The following is an 18,761-nucleotide window of genomic DNA, read 5'->3' as shown; positions in this document are numbered from 1 at the left end:
AAAAATAGCATAACTTTTCATTATTCAAAGAATAACATTCATTTGCTGAAACACCCCTTTAACTCTTCACAAAGAGTCTCTGGATAATCTATTTAGATTGCTGAATAATCAAGAGAAATATTCTGTAGGTATGGAAAGAGTAAATATTTAGCCTTTTTATCTGCCTGAGGTGAACCCATTTCAGAAGCTTTTCAGATATAATGCTCTCAGATGAACTATCTTACTAGATTAGGTATATTACAAAGTTTACTATTATTATCTGCTCTGTTCATTCCAGCAAACTAAATAGCTTCAAAGGTTTAATTAAACTTTAAGATATTTAGTTATGTTTTAAGATATTTTTATAAATTGATGACCTTTGGATAAATCATCAATTTCAGATCTGGTGGGGGTTTGAATATAAGGTCAGTGAGAGTCTTATGAATAAGTCATTAATATCTTGAAGGTGGAACAAGAGTAAACCAACATTCTCCATGGATTTGTGCATAATGTGTTAGCATGCAAAAGTTTCTACATTTTGCATAGGGAACAGGGCTAAAGTTGACCACACCAGGTAAAAGTAAAATGTCAATACTTGATGAGGTTTCAGTTTTTGTGTCTTTCTCTTCAGCTGAATGAGGATTTCATAGTTTCATAGTTTATACGGTTGAAAAAAGACACTTGTCCATCCAGTTCAACCAAGGAAGGGTAGGGATTGGATGAGGAAGGGATTTAGGGGAAACAATTCTATATAACATAACAATCAATGTTATATAGGTGTAAAAAGGCATCTAGATCCTTCTTGAAGCTCTCCGCTGTCCCTACTGTGACCAGCGCCTGAGGCAGGCTATTCCACAGATTGACAGTTCTCATAGTAAAAATGCCCTGTCGCCTCCGGTGATTAAACCTTGATTTCTCCAAACGGAGACAGTGCCCCCTCGTCTTTTGATTTGATTTAATCTGAAACAACTTACCACCATATTTTTTGTATGGACCATTCATATATTTATATAAATTAATCATGTCCCCTCGTAGTCGTCTCTTTTCCAGACTAAATAAATCTAGTTTTTTTAATCTTTCCTCATAACTAAGACCCTCCATACCCCTTATCATTTTTGTGGCTCTACGTTGAACCCTCTCCAGCTCCAGGGCATCCTTTTTATGGACCGGTGCCCAGAACTGGACAGCATATTCTAGGTGTGGCCGAACCAGTGCCTTGTATAGTGGTAATATTACATCCCTATCACGAGAGTCCATACCACTTTTGATACAAGACAAGATCCTACTAGCTTTAGAGGCAGCTGATTGACATTGCATGCTGTTATTCAATTTATGATCTACTAGTACCCCCAGGTCCTTCTCAACAAGGGACTCTCCCAGATTTACTCCCCCAAGGACATATTTTGCCTTTGGATTATTGGCCCCCAGGTGCATAACCTTACATTTATCCACATTAAACATCATTTGCCAAGTGGATGACCAAACATTCAGTTTGTCCAAGTCACCCTGCAGCCTATGAACATCTTCCATAGACTGTATTACACTACACAGCTTGGTGTCATCTGCAAAAATAGACACAGTGCTATTAATTCCTACCTCTATATCATTAATAAATATATTAAATAGTAGTGGGCCAAGCACAGAACCCTGAGGTACACCACTCATAACTGGTGACCATTCCGAGTAGGAATCATTGACCACAACTCTCTGGATACGATCCTTCAGCCAGTTTTCAATCCAATTGCAAATTATTTCTGCCAAACCAATAGCCCTAATTTTACCCATCAGGCGTCTATGAGGAACTGTGTCAAATGCCTTTGCAAAGTCCAAGAACACAATATCCACAGCTGCTCCTCCATCCAGGCATCTGCTCACCTCCTCATAGAAGCAGATAAGGTTAGTTTGACAACTTCTATTCTTAGTAAACCCATGCTGGATGTCACTTCTTATACTATTTGATGTCATATACTCCTGTATGTAGTCTTTTACTAACTCTTCCAATACTTTCCCCACAATGGAAGTTAAGCTTACAGGCCTGTAATTGCCTGGCGAAGTTCTAGAGCCCTTTTCATATATTGGCACCACATTTGCCTTGCGCCAGTCACTTGGCACCACACCAGACATTACGGAATCCCTGAAGATTTTAGACAGTGGTACAGCAATAACAGTACTGAGTTCTTTAAGAACTCTGGGGTGTAACCCATCTGGTCCAGGAGCTTTGTACACATTGATTTTATTGAGCTTAGATTGGATAATGTCTACATTTAGCCAGTCTAGTATATTACAGGGTGCATGACCCGCACTGGCACCACCCAAATCAGAAGTTCTCTCTTCTATTGTATAAACGGAGCTAAAAAACCTATTAAGTAACTCCGCCTTCTCTTGGTCTCCAGTCACGGATGCCCCATTTTCAGAATAAAGGGGTCCAACCTGTTCTGACCCATTTTTTTTTTGCATTGATATACCTAAAAAATGTCTTGGGATTAGTTTTGCTATCTTTAGCCACCTGTCTTTCATTTTGTATTTGGGCTGATTTGATTTCCTTTTTACAGATTTTGGTAAGTTTTTTGTAAGTATTGAAAGCCTCTGGTGACCCGACAGATTTATATTTTTTAAATGCCCTCTTTTTCTCATTAATTGCCCTTTTAACTGTAGCTGTAAGCCACGCGGGGTGTAATCTAGCCCGTCTATACTTGTTACATATTGGAATAAATTTAGAAGTATAAAAACTCAGGATAGATTTGAATTTCTCCCATTTAACATTAGTATCATCATTTGACAGAATCTGATCCCAGTCTATATCCTGTATTGCAGCCCTGAATTTTTGGAAATTAGCCCTCTTAAAATTCAGAGTTTTCGATTTTCCCACCTGTTTCTGCTTTTTAAAGTTTAAGAGGAAAATAATTATATTATGATCGCTGTTCCCAAGGGGTTCCCGGACACTGACATTTTGGACAATCTCCTCATTGTTAGAAATCACAAGGTCCAACAATGCGTCACCTCTTGTGGGATCTTCTACAAGCTGCACCATAAAATTATCCTGAAGAATATTCATAAAATGTCTCCCCTTCACAGATGAAGACGAGCCCTGACCCCAATTTATATTTGGAAAGTTAAAGTCTCCCATTATCACTACGGTCCCCTCCTGGTCAGCAAGCAAACCAGGAAACTTGGATGCCTGTATGTAAATATGCAGTTGGGTAAAAAAGTATTTAATTGTGGACGTTCTCCCACTTAATAAGATGAAAGAGTCCTGTAATTGACATCATAGGTAGACCTCTACTATGAGACAAAATGTGAAAAGAAATCCAGAAAATCACATTGTCTGAAATTGAAACAATTTATTTGTAAAACATGGTGGTAAATACATTTTTTTTGTTACCTACAAACAAGCAGATTTCTGGCTCTCACAGACTTGTAACTTCTCTTTTCCACTGTCCTCCACTCATTAGCTGTAGTAATGGCTCCTGTTTGAACTTGTTATCAGTATAAAGGACACCTGTCCATAACCTCAAACAATAACATTACAAACTCCACTATGGTGAACACCAAAGAGCTGTCAAAGGACACCAGAAACAAAACTGGAGGCCTGCACAGTGAGAAAAAATCCCAGAACCGCATGGGGGGCCTACTGATTGACCTACAGAAAGCTGCAACCAACTTAACAAAGGCTACTGTCAGTATCAAACTACGCTGCCAGATGTATCCTCCAGCTTAAGTCGTGCATATCTGAAGTTTGATAGAGGCATTTGGATATTCCAGAAGAGTATTGGGAGAAAATCATTTGGTTAGATGAAACCAAAGTAGAACTGTTTGGTAGAAACACAACTTGTCATGTTTGCAGGAGAATGAATGCTGGATTGTAGCCAAAGAATACCTTTCCTGAAGAAAACCATACCTACTGTAAAGCATTGGGAAGGCAACATCATGACGAGGGACTATTTCTCTGCAAAGGGACCAGGACAGCTGATCTGTGTACATGAAAGAATGAATGGGGCCATGCATTGTGAGATTTTGAGTAGAAACCTCCTTCCACCAGCAAGGGTATTGATGATGAAATGTGACTGGGTCTTTCAGCATGATAATGATTTCAAGCACACCACCAGAGCAACAAAGAAGTGGCTTTGTAAGAAGCATCCCAAGGTCCTGGAGTGGCCTAGCCAATCTCCACATCTAAACCTGATAGAAAACCTTTTGTGGGAGTTGAAAGTCTGTGGTGCTCTATGACAGCCTCAAAACATCACCACTTTAGAGGACATCTGCTTGAAGGAATGGGCCAACATACCAGCAACAGTGTGTGCCAACCTTGTGAAGACTTACAGAAAATGTTTGACCTCTGTCATCTCCACCAAAGGATGTATAACAAAGTATTGAGATGGACTATTGTTATTGATTTTCTGGATTTGTTTTCCGGTTTTGTCTCTCATAGTTGAGTTCTACCTATGTAAAATACAGGCATCTCTTATCCTTTTAAGTGGGAGAACTGGTGCATTTGGTGGCTGACTAAATACTAAAAACGTAGAACTTTAATTCTAAAAATAGTGAGTATAATTCTAGTAAATATCCTGTTGATGTCAGTATGAAGAGTCTGCTGACTATGCAACCAAGTATCTTGACACTTCTAGAAGAAAGACAACAGGTGCCCTCATAGGTTGCAAATGCTTTCTAAAAAATAGCTGTAAGCAGCATTTATACAGAAGTGTGAAGCACAGCTCTGCTATTGACACAATAAATAAGGTAGATTTGTGGCTAAATGCCTTGACTGCTTTCCCAAAGTACAGGATATAAAATGCACCTCTGAGATGAGAGCAGACACCCACACTTCAGTACTACTGGTGGAGAAGTAATTTAAAGCCATTCAGCTCCATATCTCTTGATAAATTGCTTCTATTCCATCTCTTGTTTTGCCCCTTAGTGTTTAACAGAAAGCAAAAAAAGCCTTTTTTTGTACCCAATGATTTTTTAATGTCTTTAGCTATTTTTATCACGTCGGATGCTAAAAAGATGAACACTACCCATGTGAGAAGCTTTTCCTCATCAAAAATGCTTCAGTGGCCACAACACCTATCCACCTGAAACGCAAAAATGAAGGAAAGACAATTGATTTTTGGAAGTAAAATCTGAACACAAAATGTCCTTTGATTATTTTCACTCCTGGTTGTCTAAGGGGGATTTATATTATAATATCTGGAGAATCAGGCAATTACCTATCATTCTGTTATGTGATATTTCCAAATTAATTGAATCATGTCATAAACAGATAAAGATCTAGGTCATGAGCGCTCTCCTGAGGATATACTGTGTGTGCAGAAATAATGCTGACTTTATTTATTTAGAAAATCCATGTTAATTACAGATTTAAGTGCAGCAGCCCTGCAGCAAGTTGGGCGATGACAGGCATTAACATCCTGCTTAGGAAGGCTCCAGTCCTTTCTGAAAACAATACACATGTATAGAAACTATATTTCTAAGCATTTTCCAAAAGCAAGCTTTCAAGGAGGAATGTACAGGATGTGACCTACTTTTCTCACGCTGACATTGATGTAGAAATCTGCATTCACCCAAGCAAGTACGGCCTAATCCAGTCCTTGGATTTGTCGGGGATCTGGAATTCGTCAGTTGAGTAAGCATTGCACTCTGGGAGTAAAAAACATAGACACAGTGCCTAGTCATATGTATACAAGTGAAATATAGCATTATTATGATACAAAAGTTAAGCCCAAATTTTATGCAAATGAAGACCCTTTCACAGGGGCATAGGTACAGGGGTAGCTGCCAAAGCTAGGGGGCACAGCATCTTAAATGCCACACTAAATAATGGAGGATGTGCACCATTCTATACATATTATTTGGTACACTATATGGCATAATATGTTTAGAACAGTGCACATCTTCCACAGTACACAGTTCAGGATAAGAAATATTGGGAGAGGGGGAAGCAGTACTAAGAATCTCTGATCTCTACTTCCTGCCATGTATTTCATCTTAGTTGCCTGCAGCTACTGGGCTGTCAAGTCATTTTTTAAGTTGGGCCTTATTCAGAATTCTACTACGGGGCCCAGCCGAATCCTAGTTATGTCCCTGCCCTTTAGGGACATCAGTATCTTTGGCTATATCATGTTATTTGCTAGTTAGTTTCAATATATCTCCTTATAGGGGTTGGACTGTCATTTGCCTTTTATAGAGATCCTAATCCTCTGCTTCTATTTCCAATAATATAAATTTTCTGCCAGCAGCAACCACTAAGATAGTCGGGTTACAGTATACAGCTTCCATTCAGTTAAAAAAATCCTTTGGTGCACTACCTGGGTAAAGTTACAAATACTTGGAACAGCCACTATGCCACTTACAGTGGTGTGCTTCTTCTACTGCTACAGATAGAAGAACAGACTACTTCACGTATTGGGTTTAAGTTACCATTGAGGTGCCACTAGGGACAGTTTTATACCCCTTTCTTTTAAAAAGATTTATTAATGACTTTACACCAGAATTTCAGTATTTGCAGATAATAATAAGATCTGTAAAGCAATTAATACAGAGCAACAAAGTATAAAATTACAGAGGGATATGTGGAAGCTGGATGTGGGACAGCACCCCTCCTCCATCCTGTTCTTCTGCCTTATGCTATGTAAGGTAGACATGTTGTTTTGTAATATATTATTTTGCTTTCTGCCTTTTGGCAGTGGTTCTACCACTTTTACCTTAATAAGCTTAGACCACCCCAGTCTAACTTTAACTTTTTTTTAAACTGTCAATGTGCTATTCTTTCAATAAAGGACAATAGGAGATTATTATTGGAGTTTGCCGTTCTACACTCACATTCTTTTTTCTCTTTGATGTAGCATTATGAATTCTTAAAGTGCGGATGCTAGTAGCTCCATGAACTTCTGGTTTTATATGTAGCAGTGCCAATAAGGCTATTATGAGAGCAATAGATACTCATGATGACTCAAGGACATAATTTTCTCTTTATACAAATCGCTGGTCAGACCACACATGGAATATTGTCTACAGTTTTGGGCACCAGTGTATAAAATGGACATAATAGAACTAGAACGGTTGCAGAGGAGATCAACCAAGATTATTAGGGGAATGGGGGAACTAGAATACAATAACCTTATCTACTATGAGACAGTAAAATAGGTTCTAGAGTCTCAACTAAAAAACATAAACACTTTTAAAAGCACTATTGTACATTTTTCTCATCTTTTATACTTGACTCTAATTGAATATATGGTTCTGGGCCCCAGTGGCTGCAGCTGCTGGGATCCGTATAGTTCTGATGCATCAGCTGGCGAATATATAATAAAAGTTTTAGTTGAATATTTCTTCAAAATTGGCCTTTGTCTAGAAACAACAGCAATGATCCTCACTTTGTATCACAATCCATAACTGAAATGAGCGTATCAGGAGCAGAAGAGCGATGGATGTTTTATCTCCAACTATAAATTTCTTTCTAAAATATATCTTGGGTCCTATGTTTGTACACGGTATGAGAACAGTTATAATTACTTCTATCCAGGGTCCACTTACCTCAACAAATCAATACATTTTTTTCTATTTCGGAAAAACAAAACAAAAATAAGTTGTTCCCTGCTTGATGACTGCAAACATTTTTATTTCTCCTTTCATTTGGAAAACTCATAAAGGCACAAATAACTCAGAGCACTGCACAACAACCCTGCAAATCTTCTATTTATGCAAAGTTCTTCTGTAGCGATTGCAGAAAACACAGTAAAAAATGATGTATTCAACATTTATTCCTGTTGTGATTTTTTTTCTAGTTTTTTTCATCATAACCCAACTATTGTCAATGCATTTTGTTGCTCATTCCAGGACCCCGCAAATAAAAGGTTTAGTCATGAGCTTCAATGAGTTGCAACCTAATCCACTTTTGAAGATTTATGAACGACTATGAAACTATCATTAGTGAATAAGATGATTTTTTTGCCCTTTAGAACTGGAGAAGTTATTTTTATTTGAAGACATCATCGGGTTTTATCAGTAACCTGTTTTGTGCTCTAGTTATACCTATATAGTCAATGGAAATAAAAAGCACAATACATATGGTACTGCATAGATGGAAACTCAATGAGGGGGCATTTATCATGGCGAGAGCCAGCGGTGTTCAATGTGCAAATTATCTCCTGGTTATCTCACTAGTCAGTGTACCATTTTACACTCACCTTGTGAAGTTGTGCTGATGGCACGGCTTATGTGTAGGTTAAAACAGGTCCGAACATAACGCTGCCTCCGGGAGATTCTCTCGGTGTGAACACCGACCAAGGAACAAAGGATGCGGTTTCTAGTTCTGAAAACGTTTTCACTCTCCTGTGGATGCAAAAAGAAAAATGGTGCGGTACATTGCTAATATATTTATTCAATACATGTACATAAAAACAATAAAATCACATGACGCGTATCGGATCCAGACTGGTCCGGATCCGAAACGCGCCTTGTGATTTTATTGTTTTTATGTACGTCTTGAATAAATATATTTGGAACGTACCGAGCTGGGTTTCTTTTTGGATCCATGGGAAAGTGAATATGTTTTCAGAATTAGAAACCGCATCCCCTTCGTATTTAGTCAATGGCTTACACATACCCCATCTTCTTGTGGTGTACAGCAAAGCTCCAACAAAACTGAATGCTATTTTAATCCATTTTGTAGTCAGCAGCAATAATTAGGCTTACAATGTATCTAATTACTGCGGTGGTCTTTTGTGCTTTATACCTACAGCTTTTCTACTGTGACAGAATTCTGGCCAGTAACATACAGAATCTGTAGTTTATTCTTAAAAGTGGATGTTTTTCCCTATAAAGTATTGTTGGCTCTCCTGTAATTACTCTCCATCTAATGATTGGCACATTTACAGTTTTGTTATAATTAGCATACACCCTGTGAAGAGCCTGGAGCATACACTGTGCTCGGCTACACGCCCCTGGGCTTACATCAGCAGTGGGAGATAAAAAAAATCCCAAGTCACAAGGGCCATGAGCATCATTTTCAAACTGTATTTGTATTTTTTGGTTGAAAATCTGGTTATAGAGGTGTAAAATGATTACTGAGTATGTATGGGTGCCAATAAATTGCAGCATTTGCAGTATATTAGATACAGCAACTCAATGATGATATTAAGGGGTAGGGAGCTGCAAAATAGGGGTAACTACAGGGCAATCATAATTTTATAGCTGCTCTTTTACAGTATTGAGACCTTTCCTTAGAAATATATGAAATTAAAAAGTTCTCCTTAAAGTAGAGTCTACACTACTCAGTACTGGGGCTTCAGTGTTGGGTGTCATGTAAGACTATTTTAATTACCCCCACATTCTCTCCAATCTGTCCTGATCATTAGTTTTTCTATTACATCAATTAATTGAAATAATTGGGGCTCCATGCGCCAGCGTTTGATGGTGGACCCATGGTGGATATATCTAGAGAATTCAGGCTCTATGTATTAATCTATCGAGGTGGGTGCAATATAGTGCGCCCGGGACAGATCTACAACTGGTCTTGCAAGTGGACCTGTGCAGGTTATAGCTAGTGCACAGAAGCGGGCGCCCCTGCCCACTCCACAGCCCAGCACTGCCCTTTCACTTACGTAGAGGTGGGTACAGTCACAATTCCCAGCTCCGATCCAGTAATTGTCACCCCTTTTATGATGGTATTCAGGCGTACAAGCCGTGATAAATGCACCCTCATTGAAATTCCATCTATGCAGTACCATATAGGCTTCACCATCTTATGTCCTCCACTTATGTATATTTCATTCTTTAAGGTTAAAAAATATACTACAACCATCAGATGCTTACAAGATGTTTACAGATGTGTACATGGCATCTCGGGGGAATGAGGCTTAGTAGAAGTCTAAATAGGGATTCTGTTCTTTTTATGGTAATACCAGGCATAGCCCATGGACGTGACTTGCAGTATTTCTGGGAAACATTGTGAGGCCCTTTTTTCAATATCTCAAATCTCTTTGCAATTCTGTAGAATATACTCCTGGACAGGTTAGAAGAAAAACAAAATGGTTCCATAAATTGATGACGTGTGCACCTGACCATTGAGCTCTACTAATAGGGTTTGTCCAGAAATACAAATATCTTTATATATGTCTGGGCGGGGAGTGCTGTAAAAACAACCAACAGGTGCCATCCGGACTGAGCACCACCACCATTTTCTATGAACCAGACCTCTTTTTGCCTTTCAGATTTCATATAACTTTAATTTAAATAATGCTCTTTGAAAAGTTCTGTAATAAACGTAAATAAAACCTAATATTACCAAAATATCCTAAAGTGTTCTAAGGAAAGCAACACAGAAAATTCTTCTTATTTACAGCCAAATCCTCTTGAATACATTCTGTAGGAGGCCTGGCGTGATGTAGAGAGCATCTGTGGTGTTTATTTGTCCTAAAAGAAATAAGAAAGGGAAAAAGCTTATTTTATGATATTTCTATGTGTTTGACACACATGCTGCCATGAAGAAAGTCGGGATTTGTGGCTTATAGTTCTTTTTCACGGTATTACTGTGGGATTTCTGCAGTTATTCTTGGTACAGCACAGCTTGAATCCATAAATGTAGTCAGATGGAACAATACTTGGTTGATGAAATACTCTAAATATAACAGACGTCAGTTCAATGTCATTTGGTAATGACATTGTTCTTTTAGTAAACATTGTGTTTTATTAATGATATGTTTGGATTGGCGGAGAAGCAGCTGGAGCTATAAAAACCACTCGAATATTACTGCAAACAAGGAACAAAACGGTTACATTAAATGAAACTGGTTGAATGTTGTGTGGAATGTTGGCACATGGTCCTTTAGGTTTAGACGGTTGAAGTGACCACCTAATATAAGTTACTTTACATTCATATGTGTTATCATTTATGATACTGTTTTGCGATACTTTTTTATAATTCGTCCTACGCAAACAATTGATACATTTGCATATATAGTACAATGTGTAAACGTAGGTATTAAGGGACAGACTTATCGATTTATTTACTACAGACACATTTCATAATTTACACAAGTATATACTAGAATAGCAAAAGGGTGTGGTCTTCAAAAGAGGTGGGGTTTTACAGGAAAAGTAAAGGATGGGCTTAGTTGAATCAGATCCAAACCTGGACCTAGACTTGTCATAAATTATGCAGTCCGGGTAGGCTCATCCGTATTTGTAAATACTACATCTAACTCATAGTAAATATACATTTTGTACGCTTAGTATCTGAGTCTTTCTGTTTTAATACCCCATAAATCTTTGAGTTGAAATTAGGTATAAAACACAATTCAGTATTTAAACTGGACCACTTAATGTTTATATCTAAGGTGGACTGTTTGGGTCCCTAAGTATGCATCTTGGCATAGATATGGCACAGGCTTTAGGAAGCTGCTTGAGTGATCGGGCAGCTGAGTATCGGTTATCAGTTTCCCGCAGCAGGGGAAACTTGTGGAGAAGACAGAAGCAGTATTTACCACTTCCATCTTCTCAGATTTCTCATACTCAATGGATTTCTGTGCAGAAAATAGAATCAGCAGCTAGTTCGCTACCTCTATGCATCCCAGTGATCATCTGCTGCCTCCATGTTTAAATTTTTTTTTCTATTTTATCAGCTTTTCAATAGGTTGTCTAGTGACAAGTTAGCCCCTTTACACAGTATAGGGGCTAACTTGCTGATCGGAAGGGTCTAGTGATGGGACCCCAATGGATCACAAGAACCTCATATGAATATAGGAGCCAGTTCCGTATTCGCCAGCAGCTCTATTTAACTCGTTGGCACTGACAGAGATAGTCACCATAGAGATGGGCTGACTGGATAACACCCAATAAAGGGAACTCCGATGTCCCCATAGAGGATAGCATACACGTTGCCAAAGAGTTTTTATAGTAAAACAGTTTTTTTCCAAAATAAAGATAAGTTATATCAAAGTCCTCCTTTCTGTATGTAGAGCTGTATCTCTAGTCCCATGGGAGTGGCCAGTGAGGAGTGGTTTCTAGCCCACCGCCACCCCCATCCTGGTGAAACTGCTCCTCCATGCATCAATTTCAAATAAAAAAAAAAAACCTCCCATGTCTCCCTTACATCCTCCCCCCATCACTTTCCCCTCAGGACGTCATACATGTTTGCCCCACGCCTCACTGGCCACTCCCAGGGGACTAGGGACACAGCTCTGCATACAGATGCTAAACTTTTATCTACCTTATCTAGTTTTACTCTTTGGCAATGTTTACATTCTCTATGGGGAAATGATTACAGGTTCCCTTTCAATTGTGTCTATAAGTAAAGATCCAGACCTAATAATAATAAAATAAGAATCCTGTAATAAATTGCCAGAAATCTTGTCATTAGCCCAAAAATTCAAAAGTAAGAATAACTAAAACAATGGGGCACATTTACTTACCCAGTCCAGTCGCGATCCAGCGGCGGGTTCTCCGGCGCTGATTCGGGTTCTGCCGGGATTCACTAAGGTCCGTGCGCCGATATTCACCAGGTGTCGCTGCTGCGCCGAGGTCCGCCGAGTTCACCTGGTTTTTTCTGGTGTATGTGAGTGCTTGATCTTGCGACACAAATGGCTTTTTGAATTCCGCGGTTTTTCTGAATCCTTCGGGTTGGCCGGCGGCCACGCCCCCGATTTCTGTTGCGTGAAAGTCAGCGCGATTGCGCCAAAAATCGATCGCGTTCGCCACAATCCCGTGAAATACAGCGCAAAGCGGAAATATTCGGGAAAAACTCAACGGATTTGCGGCTGCGGACCCTTAGTAAATGTGCCCCAATATGTGCAAAAAATGGAAAATTGGGTCCGGTCCTGATGTGGCAGATAACCCTGGTCCTGAACAGATTAAAGTGGGAGAATAGCATCATTGATTTTCTAATACAGTTATGCCTCCTAGTCTTCTCCCACTTCCAAACACAGGGAGCCTCCATCCATAACTAGATTAATAACTATTCACGAGAACGATGCTGGCCTTAGTTCTGGTTCAGTGCACGGTGACAGGCTCTGTATGTTGTACAATGTGATTTCAGATAACCGGTAATATAAACCAACAAACAATCTTTTCCTTCCCCAAGACATTTGTTCCATTTTTCATTTGTAATCTTGTTTGGTCATGGTTTACTATATTTTTATGTTATATCATTTTAAAATAAACATGTTTTCACTTTTGAGTGATCTATTCTACTCTCAGTAGTAGAGTTATTGTAAATGAGGAGTGTTGGGCACATTTTGCCTTTGGCAGCTACATACACCCCTTTGGGTTTCTTTTTTAAGTGTTTTTATCTTATTGATGTAATGTAGTCATTGGGGTAGATTAACTTACCTGGTCCATTCGCGATCCAGCGGTGCGTTCTCTGTGGTGGATTCGGGTCTTCCGGCGATTCACTAAGGCAGTTCCTCAAACATCCACCAGGTGTCGCTGCTGCGCTGATGTCTGCCGAGGCCCGCCGGAGTTCACAATCCTATACTTGGCGCGACACTTTTTTTTAAAAAATGCGGTGGTGTCTCCGAATCCGTTGGGTTTTCGTAAGGCCATGCCCCTTGATTTCCGTCGCGTGCATGCCGGCGCTGATGCACCACAATCCGATCGCGTGCGCCAAAAACCCGGGGCAATTCAGGAAAAATCGCCGCGAATCGGAAATATTCGGGTAACACGTCGGGAAAACGCAAATCGGGCCTTTAGTAAATGACCCCATAGTGTTTTTTTGATGTATTAATAAACTTTGTTATATATGTTTAGTAGAGATGAGCGAGCACTAAAATGCTCGGGTGCTCGTTATTCGAGACAAACTTTTCCAGATGCTCGAGTGCTCGTCTCGAATAACGAGCCCCATTGAAGTCAATGGGAGACTCGAGCATTTTTCAAAGGGACCATGGTTCGGGAATAAAATGTGTTATTTAATTGAAAAAGAATGTCTTCTGATAAGTTAGCAGATGTATGCAAACATCTGCAATCTATTCTTCACTGTTCTGCGCGTATATTATCTCCCGACAAGTTAGCAGATGTGAAGAACAGTGAAGAATAGAATAAAAACAGTGAACACAGTGAACACAGGATCATTTAAGTGAAAAACACAGTGAAGAATAGATTGCAGATGTTCGGCACATCTGCTTACTTGTCGGGAGATACGCTGTGCCGGGATCCGCTCCTCTTCTTCCACTGAACTCTCCCCGATGTCTCCCTGCTGCCCGATGTCTCCCTGCTGCGCGCAATGTCTCCCTGCTGCGCGCGATGTCTTCCTGCTGCGCGCGATGTCTCCCTGCTGCGCGCGATGTCTCCCTGCTGTGCGCGATGTTTTCCTGCTGCGCGCGATGTCTCCCTGCTGCGCCCGATGTGTCTCTGCTGCGCCCGATGTCTCCCTGCTGCGCCCGATGTCTCCCTGGTGCGCGATGTCTCCCTGCTGCCGTTCCGCGTGTATCTTCCGACAAGTAAGCAGATGTGCCGAACATCTGTACTCTATTCTTCACTGTGTTCTTCACTGTGTTTTTCACTTAAATGATCCTGTGTTCACTGTTTTTATTCTATTCTTCATTGTTCTTCACTGTGTTTGTTTAATTAAATGCTCGATCTCGAGCAGGGGAAATACTCGTCCGAGCAACGAGCCGTTTCGAGTACCTTAATACTCGAACGAGCATCAAGCTCGGACGAGTATACTCGCTCATCTCTAATGTTTAGTAATGTTTTTGCATCCAATTTCTTCTTCTCTTTTTGGTTTGTGTAAATGAGGCCTCTCACTGACTATTATCATTGATTCCCAGATACACATTTCCTTTTTTTTCTGTTTATGAAACTTTAAATGTCCATCCGTATATTCAAAGGCTATGAAAAGCATTGGAAGATATGTGCTCTAGAATTTTGAAATATTTGGTATCCAAAACTGACATACATGCCATGCAGCACTATTATTCATTTATTATAGATATTATATTTTTACACCCCCCTCCCCTTTGTTCAACTATTGGCATCGCATGGTAGAAAATGTGTATATTACTGGAAAAGAGACAGTAGGGAACATGCACCTTTGTTTTTGTGACTTTATGTGGCACATGTGCCCTTTGGCGCCTAAGACAACCTCCGTTCAAAGTAAAAAATTGCAAAAAAGTCACAAATCCCTATCTGCTCTTCCCAGATGTAGGAAAGCTGTTTGCGACTTTTTGAGACTTTTGTACAGAAAATTTCAAAATCACTAAAGACCTTAACCCAGATGTATTAGAGGCAAAACTTCTGAGACACACCTGAGCAGCAGAAAAGCAAAAAATGCAAAAAACTAAGGAGTGCAAAGCCAAAACAAAGGTGCATGTGCCCAAATGTATATAAAATTAAACAAATCTGGCACAAAGGAAGCAAAACCAGTTGTGTATTATTCTATTGAGTCTGTATTCCATATCAACCTTTTAAGCAATAAATATCACAGTCGGTGAGGTTGAATGGCACTTGTAAGGAGACATTGTCTGTGTAGCTTTAGGCAAAGCATAGATATCAACTGCATATATCTGCGATCTGACATCTGGTTTCTGTATGAGATCAGCAGCATTCACTCTATGAGCAATCCATACAATACAGACTTCATTTGATGCCTGTTGTGAAGGATGAGGATCGCACTCTTGCTTCTTAGTGTTAAAAGACTTCAAACTTTATTCTTGCATGGATACAGCAGTTACAATGAAATACTAAATCTGACGCGTTTCTGACCTTAGCGGTCCTTAGTCATAGATCTATGACTAAGGACCGCTAAGGTCAGAAACGCGTCAGATTTAGTATTTCATTGTAACTGCTGTATCCATGCAAGAATAAAGTTTGAAGTCTTTTAACACTAAGAAGCAAGAGTGCGATCCTCATCCTTCACAACTTTATTTGTACCTGAGAGAGATCTAAAGAAAGGCGTCTCTGGAGGTTCACGCACCGGGAGTAGAGCAGGTCTGTAACCAGGTGATCACAGATCACCACCATTTGGACTTCATTTGATGCCTAAAAGATCTTCATAAATAAGGAAATTGGCACCTATGTTATGTGGGACTGTAGTGCATTTCCCTAGATCGACCGGTATGATCGAAGATTAAAGGCAGTATAACTAATAGTAGCTGTACTGTATTTATTAAATTGTTCTATCAGATTCTGTCAAGTTGACAATTGTAATGTTATAATAACATATGCTTTTACAATTCATATACAAGCAGTTAATCTAAAATACTGCACAAATAGCTCTTCATTTGTTTGGTCATCACATGCAAAGACTTGCAATATATAATATGTGTATATGTGGTTTTCCATCTGGCAAAAAGTATCCAGTTTTCCATCACTACTGAAATACTCACTTGTAGCCCATGATTTATATCAAGCTCTCCAGCTCCATGAGGATAAGTGTATATGCCTATCAGTGTTATTTTTGACCATCTGCTTGACATTGCTTCAACAGGTAGCACATGATGCTATGTAATTCTGTGGGCTCATGCACAGGGCTGTAGTTTACAAAACCTTGGGTATAACCCAACTGCCCATGTTGCAAAATGCAGATGAGGTCCTATTCCTGCACAAGTTTGTGGCCTTAACAGTCTTCATGTGAGTGGACCTCCCACACTGATGACACACAACTGACCCTGGGCCAGTTGATTGCATGTACGCTTGAGGTGATATGTGATAGAGCATACCATGAGAAGAAAAAAAAATGGTTACAGAATGGGCCCTTAGCATTCTAATGTTGTACTTTTCATATTCTGGATCCATAAGAAACCTGAATACAACCATGAGCATGAGGAATACGCTCTAAATCATAAGTAGTCTGAGCTACTTTTTTTGAACAGGTGCCCGTGTGTTTCACAAATAGTGAAAAAGCTGGATGCTCTTTTTGTAGATGTGCTGGATATAGGATGAGGAATTAATATGTATATACTGTATATGTAGGTAGGGTCATTCTTCAAGCGATTTAGGAGACTTGTGTATTGTTTTGGTTCAGTTCATTAGGATTTGGTTTTCTTTATTATCCTATAAATAAATGTACCATAAATTAGACATATAGTAAGTATTTCTCCTTGATATCAAGTCTAGCCAGTTATTCAAGTGACTGCTTGGACAATCATGTCTAACATCTATTCCCCTTCTTCCTGATTCTCTTTCAGATAGCAAAGCTATGGATGAAAAGGTTTTAAATCACATCTTTCCTAAGGGATCATGTCTTGTTAATGTTTGTTTGTGACTTGACCTTTTCGGTTCCTTCATTTTACTTGTGGAATATTGCATGTGCTCCTTCTGGTTACCCATTCTTTTGTTGCCTTATAAAAACACCAAATGTGTTACATTGTTAAACAGGATGACGCTCCTGATGCTCATATATTCCTAGGACAGCCATCAATATACCAGGAATTTACCAATATAAAGTCCTCATGAGAATCCTTTTTTTGTCATGTACCATTATTATTTGTTCCATTATTAACTGAAAACATAGAGCAAACTTCAATCAGGAATTTTAATGGGGGCCTGGAGCTACCCCTGCTTAACATATTTCATGTTCGGTGTTCTGTGTATAGTGAGCTTTAAGTCTAAGCAGAGCTGCAATTCAAAGGAGAACTTTATCTTTTTATTTTCTTCTCCATAAAAGGCAAGAATAGTTGGTGGCAGCTCTCTGGATGCATCAAAACTTTATGAAATACACACTGGAGGGTAAGTACCTGAACATTTTTCATTTAAAAAATATTATACATCAGCCACTAATACAATTGTTTGTTATTCACTAATGTAATGTTACTACCATGGGGTTGTTTTACATACCTAGGTTTGCTGCCTCTGCCTGTCATAAGTGTTATGAGTATTTGACTGATTCTATTCACCCCATCTGAATCTGTAATTATATTGCTTCATTTTCAAGGGAGTTAGTGTCCCTTTTATCCTTTATTCTACACAATGTAAAGTTATTTAATGTCAGAAACCTGGGTGAGGCCCTCTAGGGCCAAATTGCTTATAGTAAATAATATTTAGTTTCTATTAATGTTTATACTATTTATTACGTCTAGAATCTATGGACTACCTCTACATCTGTTATGTGAATACTTAATTTTTATTTTCAAAATGGCTGCATATCCAAATGAAAGCCCTAAAAACAACCATATAGATGTGATAATATAAATATACTTTTAGGACCACCACAGAAAGTATTTAGATTTATACTTTAGGGAATCCATTCATTTCACAACTGAGCAATCCATATTTGAGAAAAGTATTTGATCACTCTGCTTAAATCTACATCTGCCCAGAATAAAATATATATAGGCTTACCACATTTGCTTGTTCTTTATTGCTGGAGATCTCTCCGGTATCCCAGTGTCATCTCCCCTCGTGTTTTGTACTTTATAAAATGTTAAAACCCAATACAAAATGTGTTTAAATAAATAAATACATGGACATATTCCTTTTCTCCAAATGACCAGGAAATTTTTTATTAAAAAAAAGAGACTGAAACAAACTAAAAATTTCTATGTAAGTCAATACCTAATGGGATGATTACTTGACATCTATTTTTCCAGATCTTACTGCTTGTCTGTTTTGTAGCTGAGTCTTAGGGCAGAGCAGTAATCTGTGACTACAGCTTAGCTACATTGTTTGTAGGTAGTCAGAACGTAACAAAGGATCACTAGCAAACACAGTGCCAAAAGAAGTAAATACAAAATTAATTGAATATATTAACCCCTTAAGGACGCAGCCTGTTTGCAGGTTAAGGCTCGCAACTTTTTTTTTAAATTTGACCAGTGTCTCTTCCTGTGGTAATAACTTTTCAACGCTTTAAG

General features: G+C 39.0%; 1 protein-coding gene across 1 annotated transcript in view; it reads left to right on the top strand.

Annotated features, from left to right (window-relative positions):
• Positions 1-18,761, top strand: part of UNC13C (unc-13 homolog C) — a 330,670-nt gene that overhangs the window by 44,576 nt on the left and 267,333 nt on the right. The window contains exons 4-5 of the mRNA XM_072148188.1: positions 17,100-17,122; positions 17,579-17,640. Coding sequence (XP_072004289.1) covers positions 17,100-17,122; positions 17,579-17,640 — 85 coding nt within the window. The remainder of the gene's footprint in view (positions 1-17,099; positions 17,123-17,578; positions 17,641-18,761) is intronic.

Source organism: Engystomops pustulosus, chromosome 4 (assembly GCF_040894005.1).
Source record: "Engystomops pustulosus chromosome 4, aEngPut4.maternal, whole genome shotgun sequence".
Lineage (NCBI taxonomy): Eukaryota > Metazoa > Chordata > Amphibia > Anura > Leptodactylidae > Engystomops > Engystomops pustulosus.
The sequence above is the reverse complement of the archived record's forward strand: the minus strand, read 5'-3'. Positions and strand labels throughout refer to the sequence as shown.